Source organism: Ictidomys tridecemlineatus, chromosome 7 (assembly GCF_052094955.1).
Source record: "Ictidomys tridecemlineatus isolate mIctTri1 chromosome 7, mIctTri1.hap1, whole genome shotgun sequence".
Classification (NCBI taxonomy): domain Eukaryota; kingdom Metazoa; phylum Chordata; class Mammalia; order Rodentia; family Sciuridae; genus Ictidomys; species Ictidomys tridecemlineatus.
This window is the reverse complement of record NC_135483.1, coordinates 139,556,950-139,583,961: the sequence shown is the minus strand read 5'-3', so window position 1 is coordinate 139,583,961 and position 27,012 is coordinate 139,556,950. Positions and strand designations below refer to the sequence as shown.

The following is a 27,012-nucleotide window of genomic DNA, read 5'->3' as shown; positions in this document are numbered from 1 at the left end:
ATTCCTTTAAAACTAAAAATCGCATTTTAACACATTTAGTTTTCAGCATCAATTTGAGTATTTTGTGAACTTCTGATGGGGCAGGGCTGGCTCCATAATCAAGTTAGCATCATCAGATTAACAGCTGGTGATTTTCCTATGGTGAGGAGGAGTGTTCAATGCAAACTGAAGTGAAAATAGGTCATTTCTGAGATGTGTGTCAGGTAGAACTCTGATACTATTTGGTTATTGATGTACCAGAGCCTGAAAATTTATTGTAAATCAAGGAAGGCTACCTATCATCATTTATTTCAGTTATTCTATCCATTGATGTAGCTCAGTTTCTCCCTCTGAATAATCAAAGCCACAAAATGCCTAAAGAATAAACTATGCTGCAAATATCATGACACACTACTAAATAAAAACAAAGAGCCAAGATATTTATCTTCCAATAAGATTGGCAAATCATAAACAAATTACTTAGGAACATTCTTCTTACTTTTACCTCTGTTACCTTACAACCAAATTTGAAAGTCTCGGGGATCCATTAAGGATTACAGAATCAGAAAAATGATGTAAATTGACTATTATAAGAAGTGGAAAACCTTGTAAATGGTTCATGAAAGAATATAAACATTTAACTTTAACTTCTTTTATTCACTTGGTGTATACCAAGCTTATTATTTGCCAGACATTTATCCAGTTTCTAGGAATACAATAGTGAAAAAGAAAAAGTCTTGCTTCATGGACGTTGCATTGTATGTCAGTTAGGGAGAGGATAAGAAGAACAAAAAATGAAGTGTTTCAGATGTTGATATATGCCATAAAGAACCAAACAAATGACATAAATGTGCCTGATGTGGTGGTCCTTCATGGGGGACTGAAAATATAGCTTCTGGAGTCATAATGTCCACATCTACATCTAGGCTGTACAAATTAATAGGTGCACAAGAGGCTAGGTAAGCTACTTACCCTCTCTTCATCTCAGTTTTCTCATCTGTAGAATGGGTCAAGTTCATGGAGTTGTTCAATTAAATACTAATGTGTGCAGGGCACACAGTACCTGGCACATACTGTTTCCTAATTCATATTGAATAAAGGCTTAAATATTAGGAAGGAGCTCCAACTAAGATTATGGATAACTGAAAAGAACTCTCTATACCAAAGAAAGAACCAATAGACAAAGATGCAGCTCTCCTTCTTTATATGTGCATGGTATACAATAATGAAAATACACAAAGCTGAAGCCACCCAGTGACCTTCATGATCCATCTTCACACTCATCAGAACTCTCGTCACTCAAGTCCTCGCTACTTTCTCCCTCGCTCTCACCACTGCTGTCCTCTTCGCTGTCTTCCTCATCTTCCTTGAGATTCTGAGCTTTCTCTGCCATAGAAAGGAAGCAAGTACTTCAAATGTTTCTTGATATTGTCAGTCAAACAAACAAACACATAAACCATAATGCTCCTTACCCCTCCCCCTACCAAGAAATATGTATTTCTGAACAGAAGAATCAAGCTGAACTTCACTAACCATACATAGGGGATCAAAGTAGTAGAACAAGTGGGAAATATACTATTACTGGCATGAAGATGTTTGTAGGTTTAAAGTTAAGTTAAAATATAGGTCTATAAAATCATTTGTACTATTGTCAAAGAAATTCTTAAATAGAATTAGAGTGACTGAGATCTAGGGTAATTAAGAGGCTATTGGCTTTCCTGGAAATCATGGTACATCCCTTCAACACATGAAGGTGGTTAGCATGTTCTCTTTCCTATACCAAATGCCTCACAGCCAGGGAGCCTTGGCAGTTCCACCCCATAGTGAGAAAGGGGTCCTCTTTTCTATCCACAGAGGACAAGCTGATTTTACTAAACCATTTGATTCGGCCATTTAGCTATTTCTTAACCACTTCTGATGATGCATTTTGACAATTTCCTGAGATAATGGGTTTTTAAAGACTGACTGCCCATAGTTCTATGGGAAAAAAAGGAATTTCAATTTTAAAAATTACCCATCAGCAACATTTCTTCAATAAGTGATAAAAACTCCTTGGCCTCAGGATTTTCTGGTTCATAGATTAGGACTGAAAATGGACAACAGAATGTGTGTTATTAAGGTTCACAGTGTTTCAACAAACAGGATCCTTAGAATGAGATTGAAACTGTCAGTCAGAGCAGGTAGAAACGTACAAAGCAATAAACTTCAACAATTATACCACAGATAGATCCAGGTACAAATAGAGAAAATGTTCCACTTATATTTGGTGCTTTATTGGAGAAACTATCCTTATTATATTTTTCTACCTCCTAACCAAATAATACAATCTCCATCACTTTAATATGGCTTCCCTAATAGGCCAGTAGCCAAAGTGTTTCATGAATAGAATCATTCTCCAAAGAGTGTACAAATCCTGCAAATGTGGAGAGTTTGATAATGAAAAGACAGTGTGCCTATATGTCTGTAATCCCTCATCTCATCCATCAGTATCTGCATGACATCCTTTGCTGAAGATCTCATGTAGCACAAAGGAAAGGAGTTTTCTTTGTGCGACCCCTTCTGTAGAGGTGCCACTTTTAAATAACATCTTTTGCATAGGGAAAACTGACGCTGCTTCTTTCCCTTCATTTGAGAACTTTAATCTACTCACCAGTCATCACCTGCTTAACAGTACTCTCCCCTCTTCATTGAGCCCCATTTATTCCCTTTGCCTTAGGTGACTATTGTCCTTCCTTTGGACCATACTTTGGACTTTTTAAGGCTTGTTGGTATATTATCTATGTGCTAGATACCAGATTTCTTTCCAGAATTTTCTAGTGTCTGGTTTTCAAATCTCTCTACAGCTCAATCTCTCTTCCTTATTCCTACATGCCTAGAGGAGTATTCATTATTTCTTTCTGTATCATCCATTGAATGACTCCTTGTGCAATATCTTGGTGGCCCCCAGGGGGCACTGAAACATCAAGTGTGCTATTCATCTCGCTAAAAGAAAGAGAATTGTGGAAGGTTCAAGGCTCCATTGACTCATGGCTTTCATCTTGACATGTCAAACCAGTGACTTTATTTCCTAATCAACTAATATAACATACATTTTTGTATGCCTGGTCAAAAACTGCCTTTAAGGATCCCAGGTATTTTATGAATTATTATACATACATATAAGCTTTCTAATAAGGTACCTTTATTATGCATTTAACTTGAAATTAAATATACTTATCATTAGTCTAAATTTTTCTCTGAGGCTAAGCCTCTTTCTAGAGTGGGATTTCTCCAACTTGCTTCTTTGGATACTAGATTCTTAATACATATTTGGGATACTAGGTTAAAGAAAGTTAATCAGGAAAAACTTACTCTAAGGAGTAATCACAGGAATTTACAGAACCAGTCAGATGTTCAAAACTGCTATGAATATTAGAGAGGCAAATGTGATTTATCCAAATTTATTTGACAATGGAATCATTTTTGTGGAACACTTACTAATAAACCCTAAGCTATTACTTGGAACTAGTTTAGAAAATTATTGTTGCAATTGGATTCTTTTCAGGGATTGGAGTGGAGTGTAAGTTTAGCTAGCACTTATCAATTTTTAGAGAGTGAGGGAAAGGTATCTGGTTTGAAACTTGGCCCAGCAATAACTATTCTAAAAATTGATAAAAAAATTCTTACATCACAGCCTAGAAGGGTGTGTAAAGAGTTGAGATTAGCATCTAGCACATGCAGTTTCTGTCCAGGGGTTGTTTTCCAACTTGGGCTCCATAATGGAAGCATTGCCCACTAAGGATCCTGGAGAAAGACTTCCCGATATGAATTCTGGTCCTGCTACCATATTTAATATGGTTGTACTTCAATTTCCTTTTCTGTAATAATATCTGCCATATTGGGCTATTTGGATGAATCAATCAGATAATATTAAGTACTCAGTCCAGTTCTTGGTGCATGGTAAGTGCTGAATAAATATTGGTTATTATTAGTTTTCCTGGAATGGTTCTTGGACTAGAGGATTGTTTGATATCTTTTCAAACATTCAGTGGGTGCTTCTTCTGACTGCAGGACTCATGTGGGGAAGTGGGGTTTCTAATGCTATGGGGCTGAACAGATTGGAGCTATTTCAGGGCAGAAAACACTTGTCTTGTTTACTGTTGCATGCCCAGCAGAGTGCTTGCTATGCAGCAGGAGCCTTCAAAACATTAGAAAGGGGAATAAGTGAATATAGACAAATGAGAACAAAGCAGGCTTTTTTTTTAACCCCAAAATAAAGTAATACTGTAGGCTAATAGAAAAGGATCATTTATTTTACTTGAAAACAAACAGCTTTATAAGAACCATCTTTTCTGAAGATACATCTATATTCAAAATAGAGCTACAATAATGAGAACTGTTTGGGTTTCAAGCCATTGTTTGTTACTATTTGCAATGGTTATAAACTCATGATATAGATCTTGTAGCACTTTCCTGTTTTTTGTGTGTAGAATCTCTAGCTACTTGTGAGCAGAACTGATGTGTCCTGAGAAGACTGAGCTGCAATTTTCTCACTTACAGGTGAAGTGACCAAGAAATAGGGAGATTGATTGGCACAAAAACCGCAGTCATGAACGAAATGAATGAAGAAAAGTACTTTGGACCCTTGACTTCCAGTCCCATTTAAAAACCATTTTTTTCCAGGTTGCCCCTGCTGCCTGACAGGAAATGGAGCAGAAATATAAGTTCTGCATGAGACAGCAGGAAAATGATTGAGGAACGATTAGGACTATATAAAAAATGTGTGGAAGACAGAAGAAATTCAAGCCTATGTCGATAGATACAATATTTTGAAGGAACCCAACACAGATTTTTAAAAAGGCAGGCAAAGAGAAAAAAAGCTGTGGGTGCCTAGATGCTGGATGGGATGCCCTACAGTCAGACAAAATCATATAAGACTAGCTTGCAATTGGACTTCAAGGGACCACCCCAGGAACCAGGGGCTTCTTTCAAGAAAATGAGTTTTGTGTACACTTTTGAAGGGATAAGGTTGCATTATTTTATATAAATTGTTCTTGGTATAAACAAAGAAAAATATATATTCCTCAATCATGGGACCCATTTCTAGCCTAACAGATCCATGAAAATATTTATTTTCCAAGCCTTTGCCTCCTTTACCAGAAAAATAAGCTTATTAACCAAATGAGAAAATTGAAATGGAGTATGGAAATGACAGACTTTCGAGTTAGACTTAGAATATGATCCTACTATTTAGGAGCCATTTGACCTTGTATGAATTAGGTCTTGCTTTGCCTCAGTTTCCTCCTCTGTAGAGTTAATGATTCTCACAAAACTGTTTTGAGTGTTAAGCACTGTTTCTTCAAGAATGTTCCTATAGTAGGTATTCAACACACACACACACATATATATATATATAAATGCATAAATATGTAAATATATAACTACACTTACAGATGTCAAAGGTTATACATTTAAAAATAAAAATACAGGGCTGGGGTTGTAGCTCAGTGGTAGAGCACTTGCCTAGCACATACGAGGCACTGGGTTTGATCCTCAGCATCACATATAAATAAGTAAGTAAATAAATTAAAGGTATTGTGTCCATCTACAACCAAAAATATTTTTAAAATAAAAAATAAAAATACACACATACAAATTCTATCTATCTATCTATCTATCTTTATCTATCTATATATACATAGAGAGAGACAGAGAGGGAGAGAGAGAGAGGGAGAGCACAAGCACAAAGCAGGTATTTTGTAGGGAAGCTAGAATATGATAAAAGGGACAGACAAGAATATCTATACTATAAGCATTTATATATAAAGTATGTGGGGTCCATGCTGGATAAGAACAATTCATTTTGTCTGCAGCCATAAATACAGAGAAAGTTATGGAATAGCCCCCAATCACATGTTCCTAATAGCAGCAAAGAACTAGTGCTTTTTCTCCCTGAGAACTCGGTTCTTCCCTTGACCTGGCTTGGCACTGCAGACTCTGGGCCTCCCTAACTTCACACCCTCAGCTGGGAATCTGCCTCAGAAGCAGGCAATCCTGTTCTGCGAGGGAACCCATGCATCCCTACTTCTGGGCCTCTTTGCCCATGTTTCCAGTCAACCCTTCTTCCTCCTAGAAGCAGCGTTCTTACAGGCACCCTAGATCCTGGTGTCTGGTGGGGACCTTAACCACTCTTCTTGTAGTCTAATCCTCAATTTTAGAGGCACCACTATTTGACACTGACCTATAAGAGGGGACAGTGTGAATGTGTGAGCCTATAGACATGTTAAGTTTAAAGTGACTCCCCAGAGGATTGAGAGCTATGTGTGCCCTGGCTCCTGCTTTCTCTCCGTCTCCCAGCATGTCTGGGTTGGAGGAAGGTGCTCAATATGTACTTGTTGGAAGGAGAGAAAGAAAGAAAGAAGAAAGAGTGGGAGAAATGGAGGAAGGATATTTTTAAAGGGATATATCCATGAACATAGATAAATTTGAAGTGTTTCAACCCCATTGACCTGGTATTTATTGTACAATCACTGGTTTGAGTCAGGCTGACAAGTAATTATTGAGCACCTGCTGTTTATGTAGCATTCTGCAGGGCTCATAGCCAAAACAGACTGACAGTACATATATTTTATAAACTTTAGCCAGAAGCTTTCTAAAATGACTGATGGATAGAGAAATAAAAAATACATAAAATTTTCCACAATTAGTTTCCAGAAAAAAATTCATAGAATGGAGAATGAGTGGAACAGAGTCCCCTGTTTTACATAAGCCACTGGAGAAAAGAAAGGTGTAGGAAAAGCAGGCTTGGGTTTCCATTCTGTCTGTGTCACTGTCATCGTGAGTAGTGCCAAGCCAGTTGTTTACCCCTCTCTGCTTCAGCTTCTTCTATAGAAAGTCACTGTACATTATCTTCTCTGAAGATTCCTTCTGATTGGAAAATTCTGTTTGTGGGACTCTAAAAATAGCTTTGATCAAAGTATTTTATTAAATAGGTTAAAAATACTCTATAGGATTAAACAGGACAAGCTGTTTACTTCTGATATGAAATAAGTAGTGCTAAAGGATTCAAGAAACCCATTTTTAAAACTAGCCAATCTACTTCTGTGTTCATAGTGGGGACTCAGGCAAGTGAGGATAGACCCTCACAATCCCTGCACTACATTTTCACTTCAAGGGATTTATTATTGACTTAATTTAAGTCAGCTGCTAGTTAATGGTCCTATATCAATATATATATATAATAAAATAACTCTGACTAAAATATTTGAGGAAATATGGACAAAGTAGTTGGAAAGATGGTGTATGTTAGTATAGAGCTGAAATCTTTCCAATCATTAAATGGGCATTTAAAAGTTGGAAAATACAGTCTTTGACATTAAGAACTCACCAGATAGTTTTTTTTTAGAGAGAGAGAGAGAGAGAATTTTTTAATATTTATTTTTTAGTTTTTGGCAGACACTACATCTTTGTTTGTATGTGGTGCTGAGGATCGAACCCCGACCGCATGCATGACAGGCGAGCGCGCTACCGCTTGAGCCACATCCCTAGCCCACTGGATAGTTTTAATAGCAGACTGGACACAGCATAAAACAGGATAAGTAAACCCCAAAAAAGGTCAATAGAAAATATACAAACTGGGCTGGGGTTATGGCTCAGTGGTAGAGTGCTTGCCTACCATGCATGAGGCACTGGGTTCGATCCCCAGAACCACATAAAAAAATACTAAATAAAGGTATTGTGTTTACACACACACACACACCCACACACACACACACACACACACACACACACACACAAAGAAAATACACAAACTGAAGAACAGAAATATGGAGAAATAAAAACAAAACAGAACTAAGTAAAAGATACATGTGGGATTTCATGAAAAAAAAAGTTGAATTCCTGAAATCTCAGGAAGAGAAGAAAAAGAAAGAATAGGGTGGAAGTGGTATGAGGAAAGGTAATGGCCAAGCACCTTTCAATGTTGATGAAAACAACAACCCACAGATTTAAAAACTCAGCAAACCTTCCCAATAGGATAAATACCAAGAAAACCATAAATACCTTTAAAAAAATTTTTTAAGTTGTAGATGGACACAATATCTATTTATTTATTTTTATGTGGTGCTAAGGATCAAACCTAATGCCTCACAGGTGTGAAGCAGGCGTTCTACCACTGAGCTACCACCCCAGTCCAGAACCACAACTATCTTCAACAAGTCAAACCACTAAAAACCAGAGAGAGAGAAGACAGATCATTTCCCCTGGAATCAAAAGCCTCCAGTGCTTTCCCATCTCACTCAGCGACAAGCCAAGGTCTCTGAATTGACAAATGGTCCCATGCAGTGTGCATAGTCTGTGCCAAACCTCTCTGATCTCTCTGACCTCCGCACCTGCCACACTTCCTTGCTCTTCTGCTGCAGGTACATAGGACTTCTTGCTGCTGCCAGCAGGCGTGCTGTTTGACATGCACACTTCTTTCCTCCACTTCGAGTCTTTCAGGGAGGCCTTCCAGCCTACTGAAAACTACCTTGTCTTCTCCCAATGCCTTCTAGTCCCTCTTTCCAACTTAGTCTTTCTCCAAAGCATCTAGCATTTATGACACACAATTTAGTTATTATCTATCTAACAGTAGGCATAAACGTGGGACTGTTATTCCATCATGTTGGCTGCTCTATTTCCAGTGTCTAGAATGGTGCCTGGCACACCCAGGCTCTCCAACATCGGTGGAATAATGCATGTTCAGATAGGCTAGCTCCACAGCTACAGCACCTGACTTTTCTTTGAAACAAAAAGCATAAAGGTACTATTCCCTTATCATGATGGTAAGGATTCTGATTTATTTTCCAGTGGTGATAATTAGTCTACATTAGTTTATGTCGCTAAAAGTTACTCTAGAAATCTAAATTAATCCTTATATTAATTAACCATTCACTACAAAGGAGCCACTGAGACACTAGTAGGGAATTAGACTTAGGATAATGGAACCATCTTACATATGATAGAATTTATTTTTAGAAACAAAAGGAATACTGGAAAATGTGAAAGCATTTTGTACTTACTCATCTGACATAATTTTTTTGCAAGATGATAGTCTCGGCCCATTTCTGCTCTCAGGAACTGGAAAACATTAAATTAGTCGGATGTAAGTAGATTCAGAGAGAATTTAATTGTCAATTATAAATTCCCTAGAAAATACTCCATTAATGGTTAGTTGTTTGGCTTTTAACACATACACTTTTCTAGGAGTGAGTCTACAATCAATTAATTAATTGAGGATATGTAAGTCTCTTGGGTGGCAGGGCAACTTGGAATAAGTGTGCCACCTCTGCTTTGTTGCAGCCACATTGTGTGCATACTACCGAGTCATTTAAGAAACATAGGTTGATTTGACTGGCACACATAGTAAATACTTCAATTACTTTATCTGAATATTCCTTTGGTTTAGATGTAGATTTCATGTGTGAATGTAGTTCATAACAACATAACAGTTCTTAGTTGAAAAGAATAATTATGGACTTAACAATTATGTACATTCAATATTTTCCAGCACTGCTTCTATACGATCTAGTTTTGCTTATACTATTTTTGTTGTTAAAGTAATACACATTTGTAATGTAGGAAATTTAAAAGCTAAATTAACACATTATGTTCTCTATTAAGAAGCACGTATATTTCTACCATCTGGAGATGTTTAACATCTTCATGTATATCCTTTTAGTTTTGCCCATAAATAAACACATATATATTTATAAAAATTAGGATTATTCAGTAATTATTTAATAAATAATTATTTCCCCATGGCATTAATATTCTTATTTTGGTAGGGAGGGGAGAACTGGAGACTGAACCCAGGGTCTCTTTCATGCTTATCATGCTTAGTATGTGTTCTACCACTGAGCTACACACCCAGTCTAGCATTAAATATTACATATTTTTTTTTACTTATTTAGCCTACAATTTACTAGATGAATTTTTTTGTCATTAACTTTTTTTAAGTTGTAGATGTACATAATACTTTTATTTTATTTGTTTTTATTTATATGTAGTGCTGAGGATTGAACCCAGTGCCTCATGCATGCTAGGCAAGTGCTTTACCACTGAGCCACAACCTTGGCCCCTGTCATTAACTTTTTTTGGGGGGGGGTCCTGGGAATTGAACTCTGGGGCACTTAACCACTGAGCCACATCTCCAGCACCCCTCCCCACTTTTTTTTTTTTTTTGGGATTTTATTTAGAGACAGGGTCTTGTTGAGTTGCTTAGCACCTTGCTAAATTACTGAGGCTGACTTTGAACTGGAAATCCTCTTGCCTCAGCCTCCCTAAGCTGCTGGGATTACAGGTGTGCGCCACCATGCCCAGCTCTTTACTCTGCTTCCAGTTAAAAAAACAAAACAAAACAAAAAAACCACAAAACTTAATACTTTTTGATAATTGTTCCTGCTTGAGTGTGGTACATCTGGACTACACGCAGGTACATGAATTTTACTCAGTAAGAGACAGGGACACTGAGAACTAAGAAACACTTCTCAGGCATTTCCAGATGCATGATGAATACCCAGGTACCATTTTAAGAAGAAGTTCTCTATTACTTTTTTCAGTTTCCCCCTTGAAGTTTTTAAAAATATGTTTCTGATATAAGTAGAACAATTCTAGAGATTTTTCTATTATTCACTAATTTCACCAAAAATCTCATTTATTTGCATATTAATAAAAACTATATCGATTCATGCAATGGAATTCTTATATTTTAAATTCTATTCTTGTCTAATATATTTTTATTTTCATTCCTATTTGTGATTTTATTCCATTGTAGTTATGATATTTATCAGTTTATCTGTACATTATTTTTTCAAATACCTAGCTCTTGATATATTAATTTCATTTTTACTTTGAATTATTATTTTTCTTTCTTTTTCATGTTTTATTATGTTTTCTATTTTTCTAGTTTTTAGCATTGATATTTAGTTCCTTTTTTGTTTGTTTTATTTTTATTTTTATTTTTTATTTTTTTTTAGTTTTTTTGGCGGACACAACATCTTTGTACATGGTGCTGAGAATCGAACCTGGGCTGCATGCATGCCAGGCGAGCTCGATACCACTTGAGCCACATCCCCAGCCCCAGTTCCTTTATTGTTCTTACTAGTTTAATCATCATCATCACCATCATTGAAGCATTTAAAACCTTAAGCTCTTTTTAAAATAGTAATATGTAATGTTGTGGTTATCACTATTTTCCAAATTATTAAGTTTACTTTTGATTTCTCATTTTAATTCAAGTGTCACTTAGAAGAATATATTTTAAGTGATTTTTATTAGTTTTGTTTATAATGCCTAATTTCATTGATCATGGTTAGAGAATGTAATCAGTATAATATGCAGCTGTTGTTCATATTTTTGAAATCTTGTTTATCAGTTGATTTTCTATATTCTCCTCTTTAAGTTTCTAAGATTCCACTCATGTCTCTCCCTCTTAAAAATCCTTCTCTTATCCCTGTTCTTCCTGCTTCTTTTCTCAGTCACTTAAGTCTTCCTGTTCCCAGGGAACTTCATAAACACTTTCATTAGCATGTGTTTCAATGTGTTGTAACTATTTCTAAATGTGCCTGTTTTCAAGGACAGAATGTCTCTCTCTTATTTATTTCTATATGCCCAGCAACTAGCATAGTACCCAGTATGTAGAACACATTCCTTCCAGCAGTCCTTATAGGGCACCATGACTTCTCTTATTCCTGCCTCTGCCTCACTAGAATACTGTATGTCACTTTCAGAACCTTCTTTTACTTCTAACACTTTCAGAACCTTCTTTTACTTCTAACCCAATGAAGAGGTGAGCATTTATATCTGGGCAAGGATCTTTTTTATTGATTTTTTAAAACTTTACTTGATGAATACGTACTAATTTTCTTAATCTACTTAGTAATAAGACCATTAGTTATTTCAGCATTTTAAAGTTTCTTAAATTGTAATGCATAAGTAAAACTTACTTCTGCCATCAACTCTAATGGGGCACGAGTATCCTTTTTAGGGTTACTGTCTTCATCATCTTCATCACTGGTATCATCCTCACCATCAGCATCAGTTGATTCCGACAACTTATCAATACCCTGAACACAATGTTCATTATTTTTCTCCTGCTTTGCAATAATTGTGTCTTTGCCCTCTTCACCTAAAACAGAATATAATTTAAGCAATAAACAATGAAAAGTTTAGAAGTTAAATTTTGCCAGACCCTATTAGCATCCATAAAACTGATATACTAAATTAACATAATCACCAAACAAAAACAATCATAATGACCAACAATCTAGCCTCTGAACACTACAGATATTAATCTATCAAAATCCCAGTGAGGGCTGGTGGTGTGGCTCAGGGGTCGAGCACTTGCCTGGCATTCGTGAGGCACTGGGTTTGATCCTCAGCACCATATAAGAATAAAATAAAGATATTGTGTCCACCTATAACTGAAAATATATATATATAAAAATCCCAGTGAGGTAGTACAATTTTTGTTCCTGTTTAATGATGAAAACACTGGGGGACAGAGGAGTGAAATAAATTATTCTTCTGGGAGTCAGTTTAGCTCCAGAGTCCATGTTCTTAACTGTCTTATGTTTCTTTCTAATGTACATCAAAAAATATTAAAATATACTAGTATTCATTTTTAAAAATGTTTACCACGTGTTTCCTAAAATAGCTCCTTGAAAAACAGTGAGCCTGACTCCTTTGGCTTTATGGAGTCTTTCAGTTTCAGACTGATCTTGTGTTACACCCACCCCTTTCTTGTAAGATTTTGAGTGCCTGGGACACCTTGGGAAAGGGCCTTTTTAATGGGAGTGTAGCCATGAGCTACTTTCTAAAAAATTATATAAACACTATGTCAGGAAGAAGAAAAGGAGGAAATCCAAGAGAGCTCCAGAGAAGATAGGTTAGAAAAACACAGACCAAATGAAATAAAATGAAACTCCTGACTCCTAAGCCAAGAGTGCTATCCTGAAAAGGGCTATGAAGCCCTTCCAGGAGAATGACAATGGTGTTATTCAAGCTGTCCATCTAACCTGCTTCTGTTTCATTCATAGTCTCCATTGGCTCACAACCACCTTGATCTTCCAGTATACACCAGTATGTGCACCAGCTCACCACACTGATGTCATCAGGAAGGTCATAATAAGGAACTAAAGACATCCTATGATGTCACAGGCACTGTCTCATTCAATTCAGTTATTATGGGGAAGTTTCCTGTTCTCTAAATCTAAAATAATCCTCTCCCAGGTACTGTTTATCTAAATGTAGCACCTATCAAACCCTGAAATGATCTTGCATGTTTGTGGTTTTTTACTGTTACTTATTTTTTAAAATTTATTTTGAACTGACAAAATCGCACATATTTTTGAGGTTTCATGTGATGTTTAGGTACATGTATACATCGTGTAATGTTTAAATCATGTAAAACATATCTCTTCAAACATTTATTATTTATTTATGGTGAAAATATTCAAATTCCTTTTAGCTTTTTGAAATTTATAGTACATTATCATTATTTATGTCACCCTAGTGAATAACAGCTCACCAGCATAAGGATGCTTACACTACAGTGTGAACTTTATAAGTGTAGGAACTTTGCCTATTTTGCCAACTATTGTATTCACAGCTTCTAAATTAATGCCTGGCACTCTGGTTTTCAATCATGGTTAAGCAAATAGAACTTGTTAATGCTCTCATAGGTATTTAAATCCATGCAAGGATTGAATGCCTTAGAATATCATCTCATAAGGTATACTCAGGGATCCTCTATCTCACTGCGTATCAGAATCACCAAGTACCTGAGTTTGAAAAACTATCAATTCCCAGGCCCCACCTTAGACCTAGAGTGTTGTCAACTCCCCAGGGTCCTGGAAAGAGGTTTAAATTAGAAGCTACAATCACTTAATTCAGTAAGACAAATGCTATTACCTGTACTTTCTTTTAAGAAAGAAGATGGCCATTGGTCAGACTGTACATTTGTTAAAAAATCTTTATTTTTAATATTTTTTGAAGATACTCTTTTTTCAGCATTCTTTAAAGAGACTTTATTTTCAATCTTTTTTGAAGAGACTTTCTTCCTACATGTTAAAGTAGATAGTAAAAAAAAATTTTCCTAGTCAGAATTCTGTATAATACTTTATATGGGTTCATAAACATACATTTAATATAAGCATATAATATATATATTCCAGCAATAGCCTTAAATAGCTAAAAGGTAATATCTTCTTTGTAGAAAAGTTCTATTTCTGCCTGGCATTTGTTACTATGTAACAATTCCTAGGATCCTTCCAGAGTTAAAGTACATAGGAATTAGTTATATAAATGTCATTGGTACATCATTGTGTCATGATAGTATAAAATTAAGAAAATTAACCTTGAGTTTTTTAAAAAAAATGTTTATAAATAGATTCATGCCATTGCTATATGCTATACTATGGAGGAAGTCCAACACTAATATTAACCCTTGATCATAATATAAAATTGTTTTTTTCATCAGGGAGCTGAACTAAAAAGAGATTAACTTTCTTTTTTTAAGCCCAAACCCATGTCAATAAATATGCACTGAGATAAGGGATTCTTATGTGGTGTGCTCTGTTCACAAAGGTAGCACCCATGCTTGTGAAAAACTACCCATTCTCCATTTCTTTTTTGAGGTCTTTGTCTCACTTGAAAAGCTTTAACAAGGGCTGGGGTTGTGGCTCAGTGGTAGGCGCTCACCTAGCACGTGCAAGGCCCTGGGTTCGACCCTTAGCACCACATAAAATAAATAAAATAAAGGTATTGTGTCCAACTACAAAAACTAAATATTTTTTTAAAAGTTTTAACAAACTCGATATAAGAAGATGTAAAATATTATTTTCCCCAAAATATTGTGGCTCTGTTTTTTCTGTGTTGAAATATGAATCCAGAACATTAGTGGCTGAGTTCGTGGTCTTAGGCTCTGATTTAGCAAGTAGGTTGACCAGTTTGTTATAGTCCTTATTATGGGAGGGAATGAAACTTTACTTCCTCAGTATACTGGATCTAAATCAAAACCCTTTGCTGGAAATGAACATATACAGCAAAGATAATTTACATTTGTTTTGCCTCTGCCCCCTTGATTTTCTAATTGTCTACAAATGTATCCAGGAGAAAACTCTACATATAAAAAGTTGGAAACTCACTGAAACATTCCATTTCTGGAATATGAGATTCCTGTTATGCCAAAAGTGATTACTAGAATTTGTAGGCTCTAATGTCTAATGCAGATAAAAAGGCTTTGATATTTTTTTCTTCACTGAATTATACTATTTTATTCATGATATCTAAGATATCATCTATTTATTATCAACATATCATTGCTTTATGTACCACCAAGAAAGGAAAAATACTGCCAAACATAAGTATAAAATGACATCAATTTTAAGAGATGTTAAAATATGAAAAAAAAAGAAGATCTAAGAATGTTTACATCTATGGTACTTCTATAGTCACTAAGTTATATCCATAAGTAAGGGAATTTAATAATATAGTTCTGGGTATTTGAATAATTGGCAATGTCTTTAATAACCCTAATGAAACACACATAGAGGTGACCAACACACTCAATAGCCTGAAAATAAATGGTATATTGTATTTGGAAGCAGTGATTCTGACAAACAAAAAACACCTACATGAGAACGGACCAATTCATGATTTTATTTATTTATTTATTTGAAACCAGGGATTGAACTCAGGGGCACTCAACCACTGAGCCACATCCCAGCCCTATTTTGTATTTATAGACAGGGACTCACTTAGTTGCTTAGCCTCACTTTTGCTGAGCCTGGCTTTGAACTTGTGATCCACTGTCTCAGCCTTCCTTACAGGTGTCACCACTGTGCCAAATCATGACTTTAACAGTAAAGTATAAAACTCTTTTCTGTTCAATTCATTCAAAAATCTATTGATTTCCCTGTGAGAAAGTATGACATTTATGGTACTAAAGCCCCTAAACATTTAAGAAAATTAGATAACTAGTGTACTCCAAAAGATCAGGGGACTTTGTTCCTTTTTAAAATTTATTTTTTAGTTATGGGTGTACATAATATCTTTATTTTTTTATTGTGTGGTGCTGAGGATTGAACCAAGTGTCTCATGCAAACTAGGCAAGCACTCTACCTCTAATCCACAACCCCAGACCCAAAAGATCAGTTTTTATTAAATTAAATAGTCACAACCAAAAAAGATTCAAATTTTTACTCTCTGTGATAATATCCTTTGGAAATGGGAGGTGTTTAGTAATTATTAAATCTATATACAGAGTAAATTATCTTAGATGTACCATGGGAACATGTTATGTTGGAAGGTAGATATCCTAGGTTTTAGATTTTTTTTTTCTTAGTATGTAAAGAACACTTGGGTACATTTAGAAAATGTTCCCAAATTTCTATTGGAATTAATACTCTTTTAACTTATATGTTAAACTTGGTCTTAAAATGATTTATATTGCCATTTTCAGTCCTAAAAATGAGCCATGCCAGAGATTTGACTGATTGACTCTGCTGCTTTATATTAAATAAAGAAAAGCTTGCTGAAAAAGCAAAAACAAAATTAAAAAAGACTTATATTGCTCAAACATGTGCCAAAACCCCAAATTAACTAAAATTTACTTTTCTGAGAAGGTCTTAGCTACACTTTGAGAGACCTGTGTTTGTGAAGTGTAATGTTTGCTTGCCAATCTTGGTCTGCGTCCATAAAGGCATTTACTTAAAGTGGAAAATGGGGATTAAAAAAAATAGTTAAAATAAAAAATAGTCTTTCATTTCAGAGAATATGATAAAACATGATTACATAACAAAAAAACCCCTATTGATAAAATTTTTTTCCACTATAGTCAAAGAGTTGGGTGCTATGAATTTGCTTGTCATTTCCCCTGTGGCTGGGACTGGAGTCTTAATCAGATTAGGGCAAAGATCTGGTGAAGAGAGAACACTTTTAGTTTTTCCTAATTCAACCTAGGTGGGACCTTTTGGCAAATACTACTTATCTAGTCAGACAATGAAGCCATGTGGGGTAGAAAGTGTAATAGAAGCTCCACTGAGAAAATTCATCAACATTGCTGATCAGTCACAATCTTCTTACAGCAAAGGTCACCCCACATTTTAGTATTTTATTACTTGATTATTTTTTTCAAAGACTATCCCTTCACCTTTAACTTTGGGGTGAGGTAACAGAGGTGGCAAGGCCACATATTTGTGAAACTTACTGGCTACATTAACCACCTTTCCCTTGTGATTGATCATTTTGTTCTTGTAAAAAGGAGTTTGATAGTTAAATGCAATTATTATTGAGATCAAGAGAACAACTGGTCACTCTGCTTTTCTATATTGACCTAGACTGCATTGATTTATCCCTGTGCTTCATCTACCTTGGGATGTGGACTACCCCTGCTCCAGTTCATATCTATGAATTTTGGGATTTATGGACACAATAGTAATTAATTTTCAACAAAAATCTATTAACTTCTAATTATCATTTTCAAAAATTATATCTTATATTTCCCTCAAAAGTAACTAAATATTTCTTAAATTTTAAAATCTAAATGTTTTCAACGATGTATATGACTTATGATTAATTATATGTGTAGACTAATAGTCTTTTTTTAAAGAAAATTTATTTCTTTTACTTGTACACCTTTGTTTTTATTTAGTCACTTTTACATGGTGCTGAGGATTGAATTCAGGGCCTCGCTCGTGCTCTACCGCTGAGCCACAACCCCAGCCCGAGTAATAGTCTTTTAACAAGGCTTTTTTTCCCCTCCAGTTGGTTGTAACTTGACATTGAATATAAATCCTCTGTATTGATTTGCTATGCATTTCTTTCTCTTTAATATAAAATATGCATTAAAAGTATATAACATATAAAATTTGCAATATAAGCAAAGGTGAATATTTTTAGCTCCAAAAGTAAAAAATAAAATATATGATGCAAAAAGTGAAGTTTTCTTCAGGCAATAATATTCAGAATAAACCAAAATAATGTCAGTTTTTTTTTTTTTTTCCAGTGCTGGGGGTTGAATCCAGGTTCTCAAAAATCCTAGCTACATCTCTATTATTCCTCAAGAGCTACACCCAGCCCCAATAATATGAATCTGGGTATAACAGTCCCATCACAATGTACCTACCAACTTGTCAATAATCTTTATGCTTGTGTTTTATGATCAACTTTCAAACTATAAGTTTTAATAGAATAAATAATAGATATTTTTCAAAAGTTAGGAAATGAACATAATCAAGAAGGGCATTAAAAAATTTTTAAAATCAATGCTTTGACTAGAGCTGGTACTTAATATTTAGCAATTAAATTGACATTATACTATGATTTTTAATACTAATTTCACCAGCTAGTTGAGTTGATTTTTTCCTTTAGTAATGATGATTCATGTTATAAAAATAATCTGTTTAAATATTTACTTACAGATATATTCTGAAAGAAATGAGCAAATAGCACAGGGAAATTGGAATGAGCAATGGAAATTATAAAGTAAAATACAGAATACATGATGTTTAAGCATTAAAATATAGAAGTGATTATTATCCATGTCTCTACATTTTTATCAAAATTCATTTTTAATTTTACATATCTTTCGATTTAAGTAACAATTACTTTGACTGAAGCAAAAACTAAAGTGCTAACCCATGCATTTCTGGCTTTTCAAATTTAATTAGGTGACAAATGGTTGCATTATCTAGTTCTAATTGCTTAAAAGGCATGTGACAGATCAGCTGCACAACCAAAGACATCTTCTTACTCTGACATTGCTTCCTTTGGTTCAAGCATCACTTTTTCTGAAAGAGAAGAAAAAACTTGTATTTTTTCCAGCAGTGATGTCTGCAAATATAAATGTCATATTGGGAAACAAAATTTAAGATTTTTTTGGATGAAATATAACAAAATATTTGATTACTAAATCATAAAATCACATTCAGTCATTCCAATATTCTTATTATTAATTAATATTTAGGATAGAATCATGATCAAACACATTAGAAGTAATAAATAATTTACCATTTGGATCAAACACTAGCAATCTGCCATTCTGTCTGTTTTTTGGTTCCTAAAATAGAAGCAGGAATAAAAACTAGCATTATCATTATTATTTTAATTTGAGGTGTTTGAAAATAGTTTAAGAGCATTTGCATAAATATTTCTATTATGTATGCTAAAGTGTGATTTTATGCTAAAATCAATTATTTAAAAACTATATAAAGTGATGGTAAAATAGACCCAAAGCATTCTTTAAAAAGTTTTTATATTCTTACCTTTGTAGCATCTGCCTTGTCTAGGTAATTCCTGCACAAAATAAAATATTTACTTCATAAGTTTCTAAATACTTGTATAAATTTAAAATAGAAATAAAAACACTGAACTCAGTCTGTCAGTAGGTTATTAAGTGTTTATTTGTTTTTATATTTATTAGCATTAATTACATCCTAACAAAACCTCTTTCTTCTGGACTACAATATGGAGTTTGAAAAATCTAGAGAAATTACTCCTTCCCTTTCTCATGTAAAAAGAGCTATAGGAATGATTTTGCTGCCAGGGGTGATGGCCCATGCCTATAATCCCAGCAGCTCAGGAGGTTAAGGCAGGAGGATCTGAAGTTCAAAAGCCAGCCTCAGCAACTTAGTAAGGCCCTAAGCAACTCAGGGAGACCATCTCTAAATAAAATATTTTAAAAAGGGCCAGGGATGTAGCTCAGTGGTTAAACACCCCTAGGTTCAATCCCTGGTACCAAAAGAGAAAAGATTTTCCATGGAAGAAAAGCCTGGTATTAACTAACCCTCTAATTCTTTTACATGTTTGATTTCACCTAACTTGGACTCTAGATCTAGATTCAAATCCGATCAGCAGCTGGCTGAGGACTGTCCTCTCCCGGTGAGCTGACCATGGAAATCATCAAGTGCATCTTAGCTCATGTTTACAAAACCACTTTTCTCCCCTACTTCAACAAAATAAAACATGATATATAAATCAAACTCTCAGCTACATTCCAATTATTGGTGCCATAAAACAATACTTTCTAGAGTGTGAGTTTAGAGCAATATGAAATTTCAAGATATGGTATTTTAATAAAGTATTATTTAAACAAATACCTATAAATTGATGTTTGATTTTACCTGAAGATACATGTTTAAGTATGTTTTTTACTCATTAAATTCCCTTGTGTGTTAATTAATGCTTGAAAGTTAAAATGTTTTCTCTATGATTTTTGCCTTTCTAAGCTACCCAAGAATAAGACACGATATTTCCTGCAATATCTGGATAAATACCATTCTAATTGTAGAGAAAAGGCCTTAAGGGTTTTGTTTTTTAAACATGGAAGAGGTCACATTTAAATTTTCCATAAGTAACAACTCACTTGTTGCTTCCTCTTAACACTTGGCCCCACATTCCAAGCTAGATGTTTCAAATTTTTATAATTACATACCTAAGGATTTCTGACATACAAAATTCAGGGCCAAGACTATGAACAATAAGAGCCAAACTTCATTATTTTATATTTCTGGTTTTAAAAATCTGTCTCCTTCACATGGACTTATGCTCCTGAATAAAGCAGTAGTACATATACTTTTGTCTCAGGCTTTGCTTTTTGGGGAACCCTGACAGTTTGTTATTAACTTGATTCTCCTCCTGAGAAGCTCACAGAGAGTCAAAGTCTATCAGAAAAGTGAGGCATCTTTTGGGGAAACCAGTTGTGGAAAACCAAATTCTAAGATAAATGAAAGAATGAATTAAATAGGCCTTAACTGTGGGGAGCCATCTGTGGAAAACACATGAGGATCTTGTCTTGGCATGTAGCCAGGGAGATTTTAGGTTGAACCTTGGGGAACTATATCTTTGGCACGACCTTTATCTTCCCTCTGCTACAATGATCTCTCATGGTCGCTGGGGAGATGGGCGTAACACATTGGGAACTGGACAGCCCACCTGTAACTTTTTTTGGAGAACATTCTATGAAAGGCCTTTGATGTCCCCCAATATAAATAAAGCAGGCGCAGGCTCCCTTTTGCCATTAATATAGACAGACGCTCGATCTACATGATCGGCTAGTCCACTCCACCCCTGCTTTTTGAAAATATTTTCTGTGTCCTGCAGTTTTTTCGTTGTTCTATTTTTCCTAGCTTTTATTTCTCAGCCAGCCCATTCTACCCAGAGGAACCCCATTTCCATCGCCTGCCTGCGTGGGACGTGGGTGAGACTTAATAAAGGAAATTTAAGATGACCTCTCCTGAGAGGTACTTTCATTCCACAAATTTCCATAGTCCTGGGGTACCTGAAGGACAGGGGGAACATCACCTTTATATTTAGAACCCTCCTCTCCTTTTTAACTCTGGGATCCTTGTGGATTGCAATGCCCCACCCAATTTGCACCTGGGGAAAGGAAAATCTAGATGGGAGATCCCAACCCTTGATGGAGACAGACCAGCTTTATCACTTTATTACTTGGGAAGTTTCCCCTTAACTTCTCTTCCTAATACTGAATTCCTTGGTAGGCAAAATAGTATAATACTCAAGAGTTCTGTCTCTTGGTGAGAGAATCTGTTTTCACATGGCCCAAGTGAGTCTGAGAAAATTAGTTAACCTTTTTAAGCTTTAGTTCTTCCATCTGAAAAATAGGGATCACAAAGGAGATAAAGATTGAATGAAGAGGGGCTGGGGTTGTGGCTCAGCGGTAGAGCACTTGCCTAGCATGTGGGAAGCATTGGATTTGATCCTCAGCACCACATAAAAATAAAGGTATTGTGTTCACCTACAAATTTTATATATATATATATATTTTTTTTTCTTTAAAGATATACTGGAGTAATCTGGATAAAGAGTTTAGCACAGAGCCTGGCACTTAGGAAGGATGTTATAGAAACGAATTGATGTTTCTTCTAAAGGGACAGCTGACAACATGTCCTCTAAGGCTGATAAGAGCTCACTGGGACTGAGATGGACTATTTATGAGGGCTTTTAATTAATTAAAAAATGACATAAACCCTCAAATGCTGATGCTTATTTACAAAGTTCACTGACTTCAGGGAAAATGCAGTAACTTACAATACTCTTTTTTTTGTACTGGGGATTGACAGGGACACTGAGCTACATACTTAGTACTTTTTATTTTTTTGTTTTGAGTCAGGGTCTTGCTATGTTGCTGAGGCTGCCCTCAAACTTTTGATCCTCCTGCCTCAGCCTCCAGAGTTGTGGAATTACAAGTGTGTGCCACAAAATACAGGTAAATTTTAAAATTTGCAATATTATTTTCATCTCTGTTTATTCTTCTCCTCCAGGCATTTGAGCAGTATGTTGGCCTTGTGTTACCTTAAATCTCCTCTCCATCAAGTTGGAACTGTTCAAATCGGAGACATGGTATCCAGAAAGAGCAGTCTGAAGATGTACACTCTATATTCATGACTATTGATTGATATGGTTAACGTGACACTCATTTAATTATCCCTTTGAATCTCTACTAAGTACACTCTCTAGCTTTTGGAATAGGGTTGACTCACCTGATGTCTTTCAACAGTTCCTGTGACAGTGGAAACAAAAACTGTGATAGTTTCCAATTTTCACGCAATATTCAATGTCTATTCAAACAAACATTTGGGCTGGAGGTGTAGCTCAGTGGTAGAGTGCATGCTTAACACAAAGAAACAAGTTTTGATGAGCACTTCTTATGTATGAAATATGTCTGAGCTAAGCTCTGGGGATATAGAAATGAAGGGAGAAAGGTTGTCATCATCTATATGGAATAATATAAGGCCAAAGATAGAATCCTGGGAAGTGACACCTAAAAAGCAGGTAGAGGAAAAGCACATAATAAGTGTGTAGACAGATTATGACTAGAGTGTTAGAATGACCATAACCATGATAGAAGTTTCTTAAGGGAAGAAATTGGTTTTCACTCAGGAGTATGGATCCTACATGACTTCAAAGGCACTCAGTTATTACTGAGTGAATAAAGCTATTAAATGATATAAAATAGCCGGATTGCCTTAGAGTGCTTTTACAATTAAAAAAGAAAGGCCCACAGAATTGGGAGGGATGATTCTGAGAAAGGAGTTGGGGAAAAGCAGAGATAGTTATTTTTATAAAGAATAAAAAATATTAAAAGACATATGTAGAGGAGCTGGGTTATGGCTCAGCAGTAGAGCACTCGCCTCGAATGTGTGAGGCCCTGGGTTCGATCCTCAGCACCACATAAAAATACATAAAGATATTGTGTCCATCTACAACTAAAAAATAAATATTAAAAAAAGACATATGTAGAAAGATAGGTAGTATTAATCAGGAGATAAATACATCTGATTCAATAAGTATATAAAGTACACACAGCAAGATAATTTATAAATTCATAATTATGTGATTATGTTTTAAAATATTCTGGGCATTATATAAGTAATGTACATTATATTAAAAATTGTACTTTGGGGATCAGGATATAGCTGTGTGGGAGTCAGAATGGGCTTATTTCTAAGAAAAAATGCTTGGTTCTTGACTCTTTAGTTAATTGTATTTAATTGACTGGTCTTTAGGTTGTAAGTCACAGAAACTATGCTCAAATTATACAGCAGCAACTTATGTGATGTTGAGGGTACCAAGCACTGGAGATGAAAAATACAAAGTCTCTATACTCATGAAACCAGTCTAGTAAGGAAAACAGGGAATGAATCAATATAGACATGAATGAATGAAATTATGACAATACCATATTTGGCTTCATAGGAGCCATTTTTCTTAAAGTGACTTGATCTGAGTCAAAGGAAAGCATTTTCTCACAGAATCCAAGAAAGAGCTAAACATTCAAGCTGTGTGGAGAACAGGACATAGTGGATGTAGCTGTGTCAAGGACTCTGGAGCCTTTCCCCCTAGTTTATCTCAGCTTCTTCCTGAACGTGGGCCTCATTCTTCTCTCACTGCAGATAGGTTTTCTACACATGGTACAAAACATGGCTCCCAGAATTCTTGTTTTATGTGATATAATTCCAGGCTTTAAGGAAAAATGTACTTTCTTGACAACTAAAAATCCCAGTAAAGGGCTTATTAGTTCAGCTGGGGTTTGATTGTTGTTTTGGTACAAAGAATAAATAAGCTTGAGTCACTTTAAGCAAAATGGAGGTCTCTTATGAAGCCAAACATGGGATTATCATAATTTCATATATGCATGCATGTATTCATTCATTCTTTGCCTGCCTTCCTTACTAGACTGAGTTTCATGAGTACAGGGACTTTGCATGTATTGTCTATTAGAAGGAAAGGAGAAAGCAAAGAATTGAACTGGAGTTCTGCTGTTCAATGTGATTCAATATGAAAATATTCTATCCTTTTGTACTTTTCATTTTTATAAACTACCTAATGAATGCATAGTTAGACAGCTACATGTTCAGGCCCTGCACTGTGGTAAAAGAGAATGAGCTCATTAATCATCATCCTTCATCCTGAAGGAACTTAATGGAGAAACAACATGATGAAGGCACAATATTTTATTGCATAGCCTCAACTGTGTATAAAATGTTTTGAAAGATCATCTATCACTTAAAATCATTTAAAAGTGGCTAGATATAAATTTTATATATTTTCTCCTTTACAGAACAACATAATATTAGAACCCAGAATTTAAAGTCAGACCAACTATGTTCAAATCTTAGCAGACTGGATAATGTTGAGGCATATTCTAAACTGCTTTCTGATTCAGTTCCTCAGCTATAAATTGAGGAAAAAAATCTCCCCTACCTCATAGAGTAATTATTCAAAATAATAGAATGGCTAATAACAAATAATAGCAGCACTTATCTCCTAGTAGGATTATAATTACTACAACTCCTTCTGTTACTGTTGTTATTACCCAAAGCCCAGCAAGGATAGTCCTGAAGGTATACTGGGTAAAAGAAGCCAGTTCCAAGTTCTAAGTGGCACAAATGCCACTCTACAGGGCAAAGAATGGAGAGAAACACTGAGATGAAGCTTAATTAGAGGGTGTGCGTAGAAAGCTTTAGAGTTCTGGAATGATTGCAATGGAGCCCCTACAAAGGTGTTGGAACTCAGATCTGGTAAATTCTTTAGTTATTGGCGGTCACAACATCTTTGTTTGTATGTGGTGTTGAGAACCGAACCACACGCATGCCAGCCACATCCCCAGCCCCAAAAGCTTGCATTGGCCGGGAATCGAACCCGGGCCTCCCCCGTGGCGGGCGAGAATTCTACCACTGAACCACCAATGCCTTGGTAAATTCTTAACAATTAAAAAGCAGTGCTGCTATTGTTCTCTGGAGATTTAAAAAAAAATCCCAAGCCACTTCAATTAGGAAAAAAATTAATAAACTGGATTTTGGGATCATTGTATTTGATTTTTAGGAGAATGAAAGAAATCAAAAGACATTTTTCAGATTCATTTATTTATTTAACTGGACTTTGGGATCATTGTATTCGATTTTTAGGAAGAAACAAATCAAAAGATATTTATTTATTCATTCATTCATTCATTCATTCATTCATTCATTCATTCATTCATTCATTTATTTATTTGATCTGGCATGCCTCCCTGTTGCCCAAATGGTTCTTGAACCTTGGCTCAAGCAAATTTCTTGCCTTGGCCTCCCTGAGTAGTTGGGACTACACACCAGCACCACTGAGCCCAGTCTCAGATTTATTTTTAAAAAATACTTTCACATGGGCTGGGGATGTGGCTCAAGCGGTAGCGCGCTCGCCTGCCTTGCATGCGACCCGGCCGGGGTTCGATCCTCAGCACCACATACCAACAAAGATGTTGTGTCCGCCGAGAACTAAAAAAAAAAAAAAATATTAAAAATTCTCTCTCTCTCTCTCCTCTCTCACTCTCTCTTAAAAAAAATACTTTCAGGGGCTCTCTTGGGGTAAAATAGCTTCAGCAATTCATTTAGAAGCCAAGCGATAAATTGATCATTATGCTTCGTGCTACTACTGCAATTGCTACAGAGACTCAGAGTAGAGTAGTTGAATAGTCCAAAAACTACAGTATTGATTTTGGACGTCTCTAGTCATCTAGGCTGTACCTTAGAGGTAAGCCATTGTCGGAACCCTTCTTTTTCCAGAAGATGAAAACCAGATCCATTAGGTCCAAATTCCACCGACAATTTTATGGTGAGCTAAGTTATATTTAGCAAGTAGGGATGTAACTACAGCCAGGGGGTGCTCGCTTCTATAAGCCATTAAGCTTATTTAAGCCGTAAAATAAGCAAAGGAATTGGAGACTAGGGAGAAGACTGAGGAGTGAGCAGGAAGCCCTGGGATGGAACATGGCTATTTTCACTTTGGGGAGAGGAGGAGAGGTCAGGTCGTAGAACCGTGGTGTAGACACGCCTGTCAGTCCCGCCCAATTATCAGGCACAACCAAGTAGACAAACCTCTCTCAGGGCCCTGACTACAGCGGTTCACGGATCCTACCTTCTCCGGTGGCGCCTCCGCAGCATTAGGGCCCCAGAGTCCGAACCTTGAGAGACAGAGAAGTTTGAGGATTCAGGAGCGGGGTATGCGGACGTCCGAGATGAGGCTGGATCCAGCTGCATTCGGGGACCAAGCGAGGGCAACTGGCCATCACCGCGTCGCCTCTCACCCGCTTGTGGACCTTTCAAACCGTTCATCACAAGGGCAGACTCCAGGCCCCGCTCGCTACGGACGCTGAGTTGGGAGCAGTGAGCTTGGGACGCCAAGCTGCTATGGAGACAGGACCGAGTGCGGCCGGAGCCCGGCAAGCAGCCGAAGTAGGAAGCGGAGGAGTTGGGGGTGTGGCGAGCGAGGCGGAGGGGGCGTGACGTGAAGGCCCCGGAGCGGGATTGGTTGGGAGGTTGGAGGGGCGGGGCGGGGCGGGGCGGAGCGAGCCTGGACCGTGGAGAGGGCGGACGAGCTGCCAGGGTTATCCTGGGGGTCCCTAGTGTCGGAGCTGCCACTGCGAGGTGAATTCGGGTACACAAACTCTCTGTCCCACTTGATCACACGCCCTGGTTACTTTGAGAAGGACAGAAATGAGGGGGATTGAAATGTGGG

At 36.3% G+C, this 27,012-nt stretch overlaps 1 protein-coding gene and 1 non-coding gene across 2 annotated transcripts; both read right to left on the bottom strand.

Moving 5' to 3' along the window:
• Positions 1 to 1,166: 1,166 nt before the first annotated feature.
• On the bottom strand, positions 1,167 to 26,781 carry Erich2 (glutamate rich 2). Its single transcript, XM_040294452.2, has 9 exons — positions 26,413 to 26,781; positions 19,263 to 19,293; positions 19,009 to 19,057; positions 18,752 to 18,788; positions 13,909 to 14,057; positions 11,943 to 12,124; positions 9,018 to 9,075; positions 1,994 to 2,065; positions 1,167 to 1,365 (listed from the first exon to the last, which is right to left on the bottom strand). The coding sequence occupies exons 1-9, from the start codon at positions 26,607 to 26,609 to the stop codon at positions 1,241 to 1,243; spliced, it is 900 nt and encodes a 299-aa protein (XP_040150386.1). The 5' UTR covers positions 26,610 to 26,781; the 3' UTR covers positions 1,167 to 1,240.
• On the bottom strand, positions 25,141 to 25,211 carry Trnag-gcc (transfer RNA glycine (anticodon GCC)). Its single transcript has one exon. It is a non-coding gene; the product is annotated as a tRNA-Gly (tRNA).
• Positions 26,782 to 27,012: the final 231 nt, after the last annotated feature.

Bases quoted from the DNA above. Each gene is read 5' to 3' on its own strand.
- Erich2 (XM_040294452.2), bottom strand. From the start codon at position 26,609: ATGAACGGTTTGAAAGGTCCACAAGCGGGTGAGAGGCGACGCGGTGAT. The intron at 19,294-26,412 runs GTAGGATCCGTG...TATTTTGTGCAG, and splicing joins CGGAGGCGCCACCGGAGAAG to GAATTACCTAGACAAGGCAG. The intron at 1,366-1,993 runs GTAATTTTTAAA...TTTCTATGGCAG, and splicing joins TGAAGAAATGTTGCTGATGG to AGAAAGCTCAGAATCTCAAG.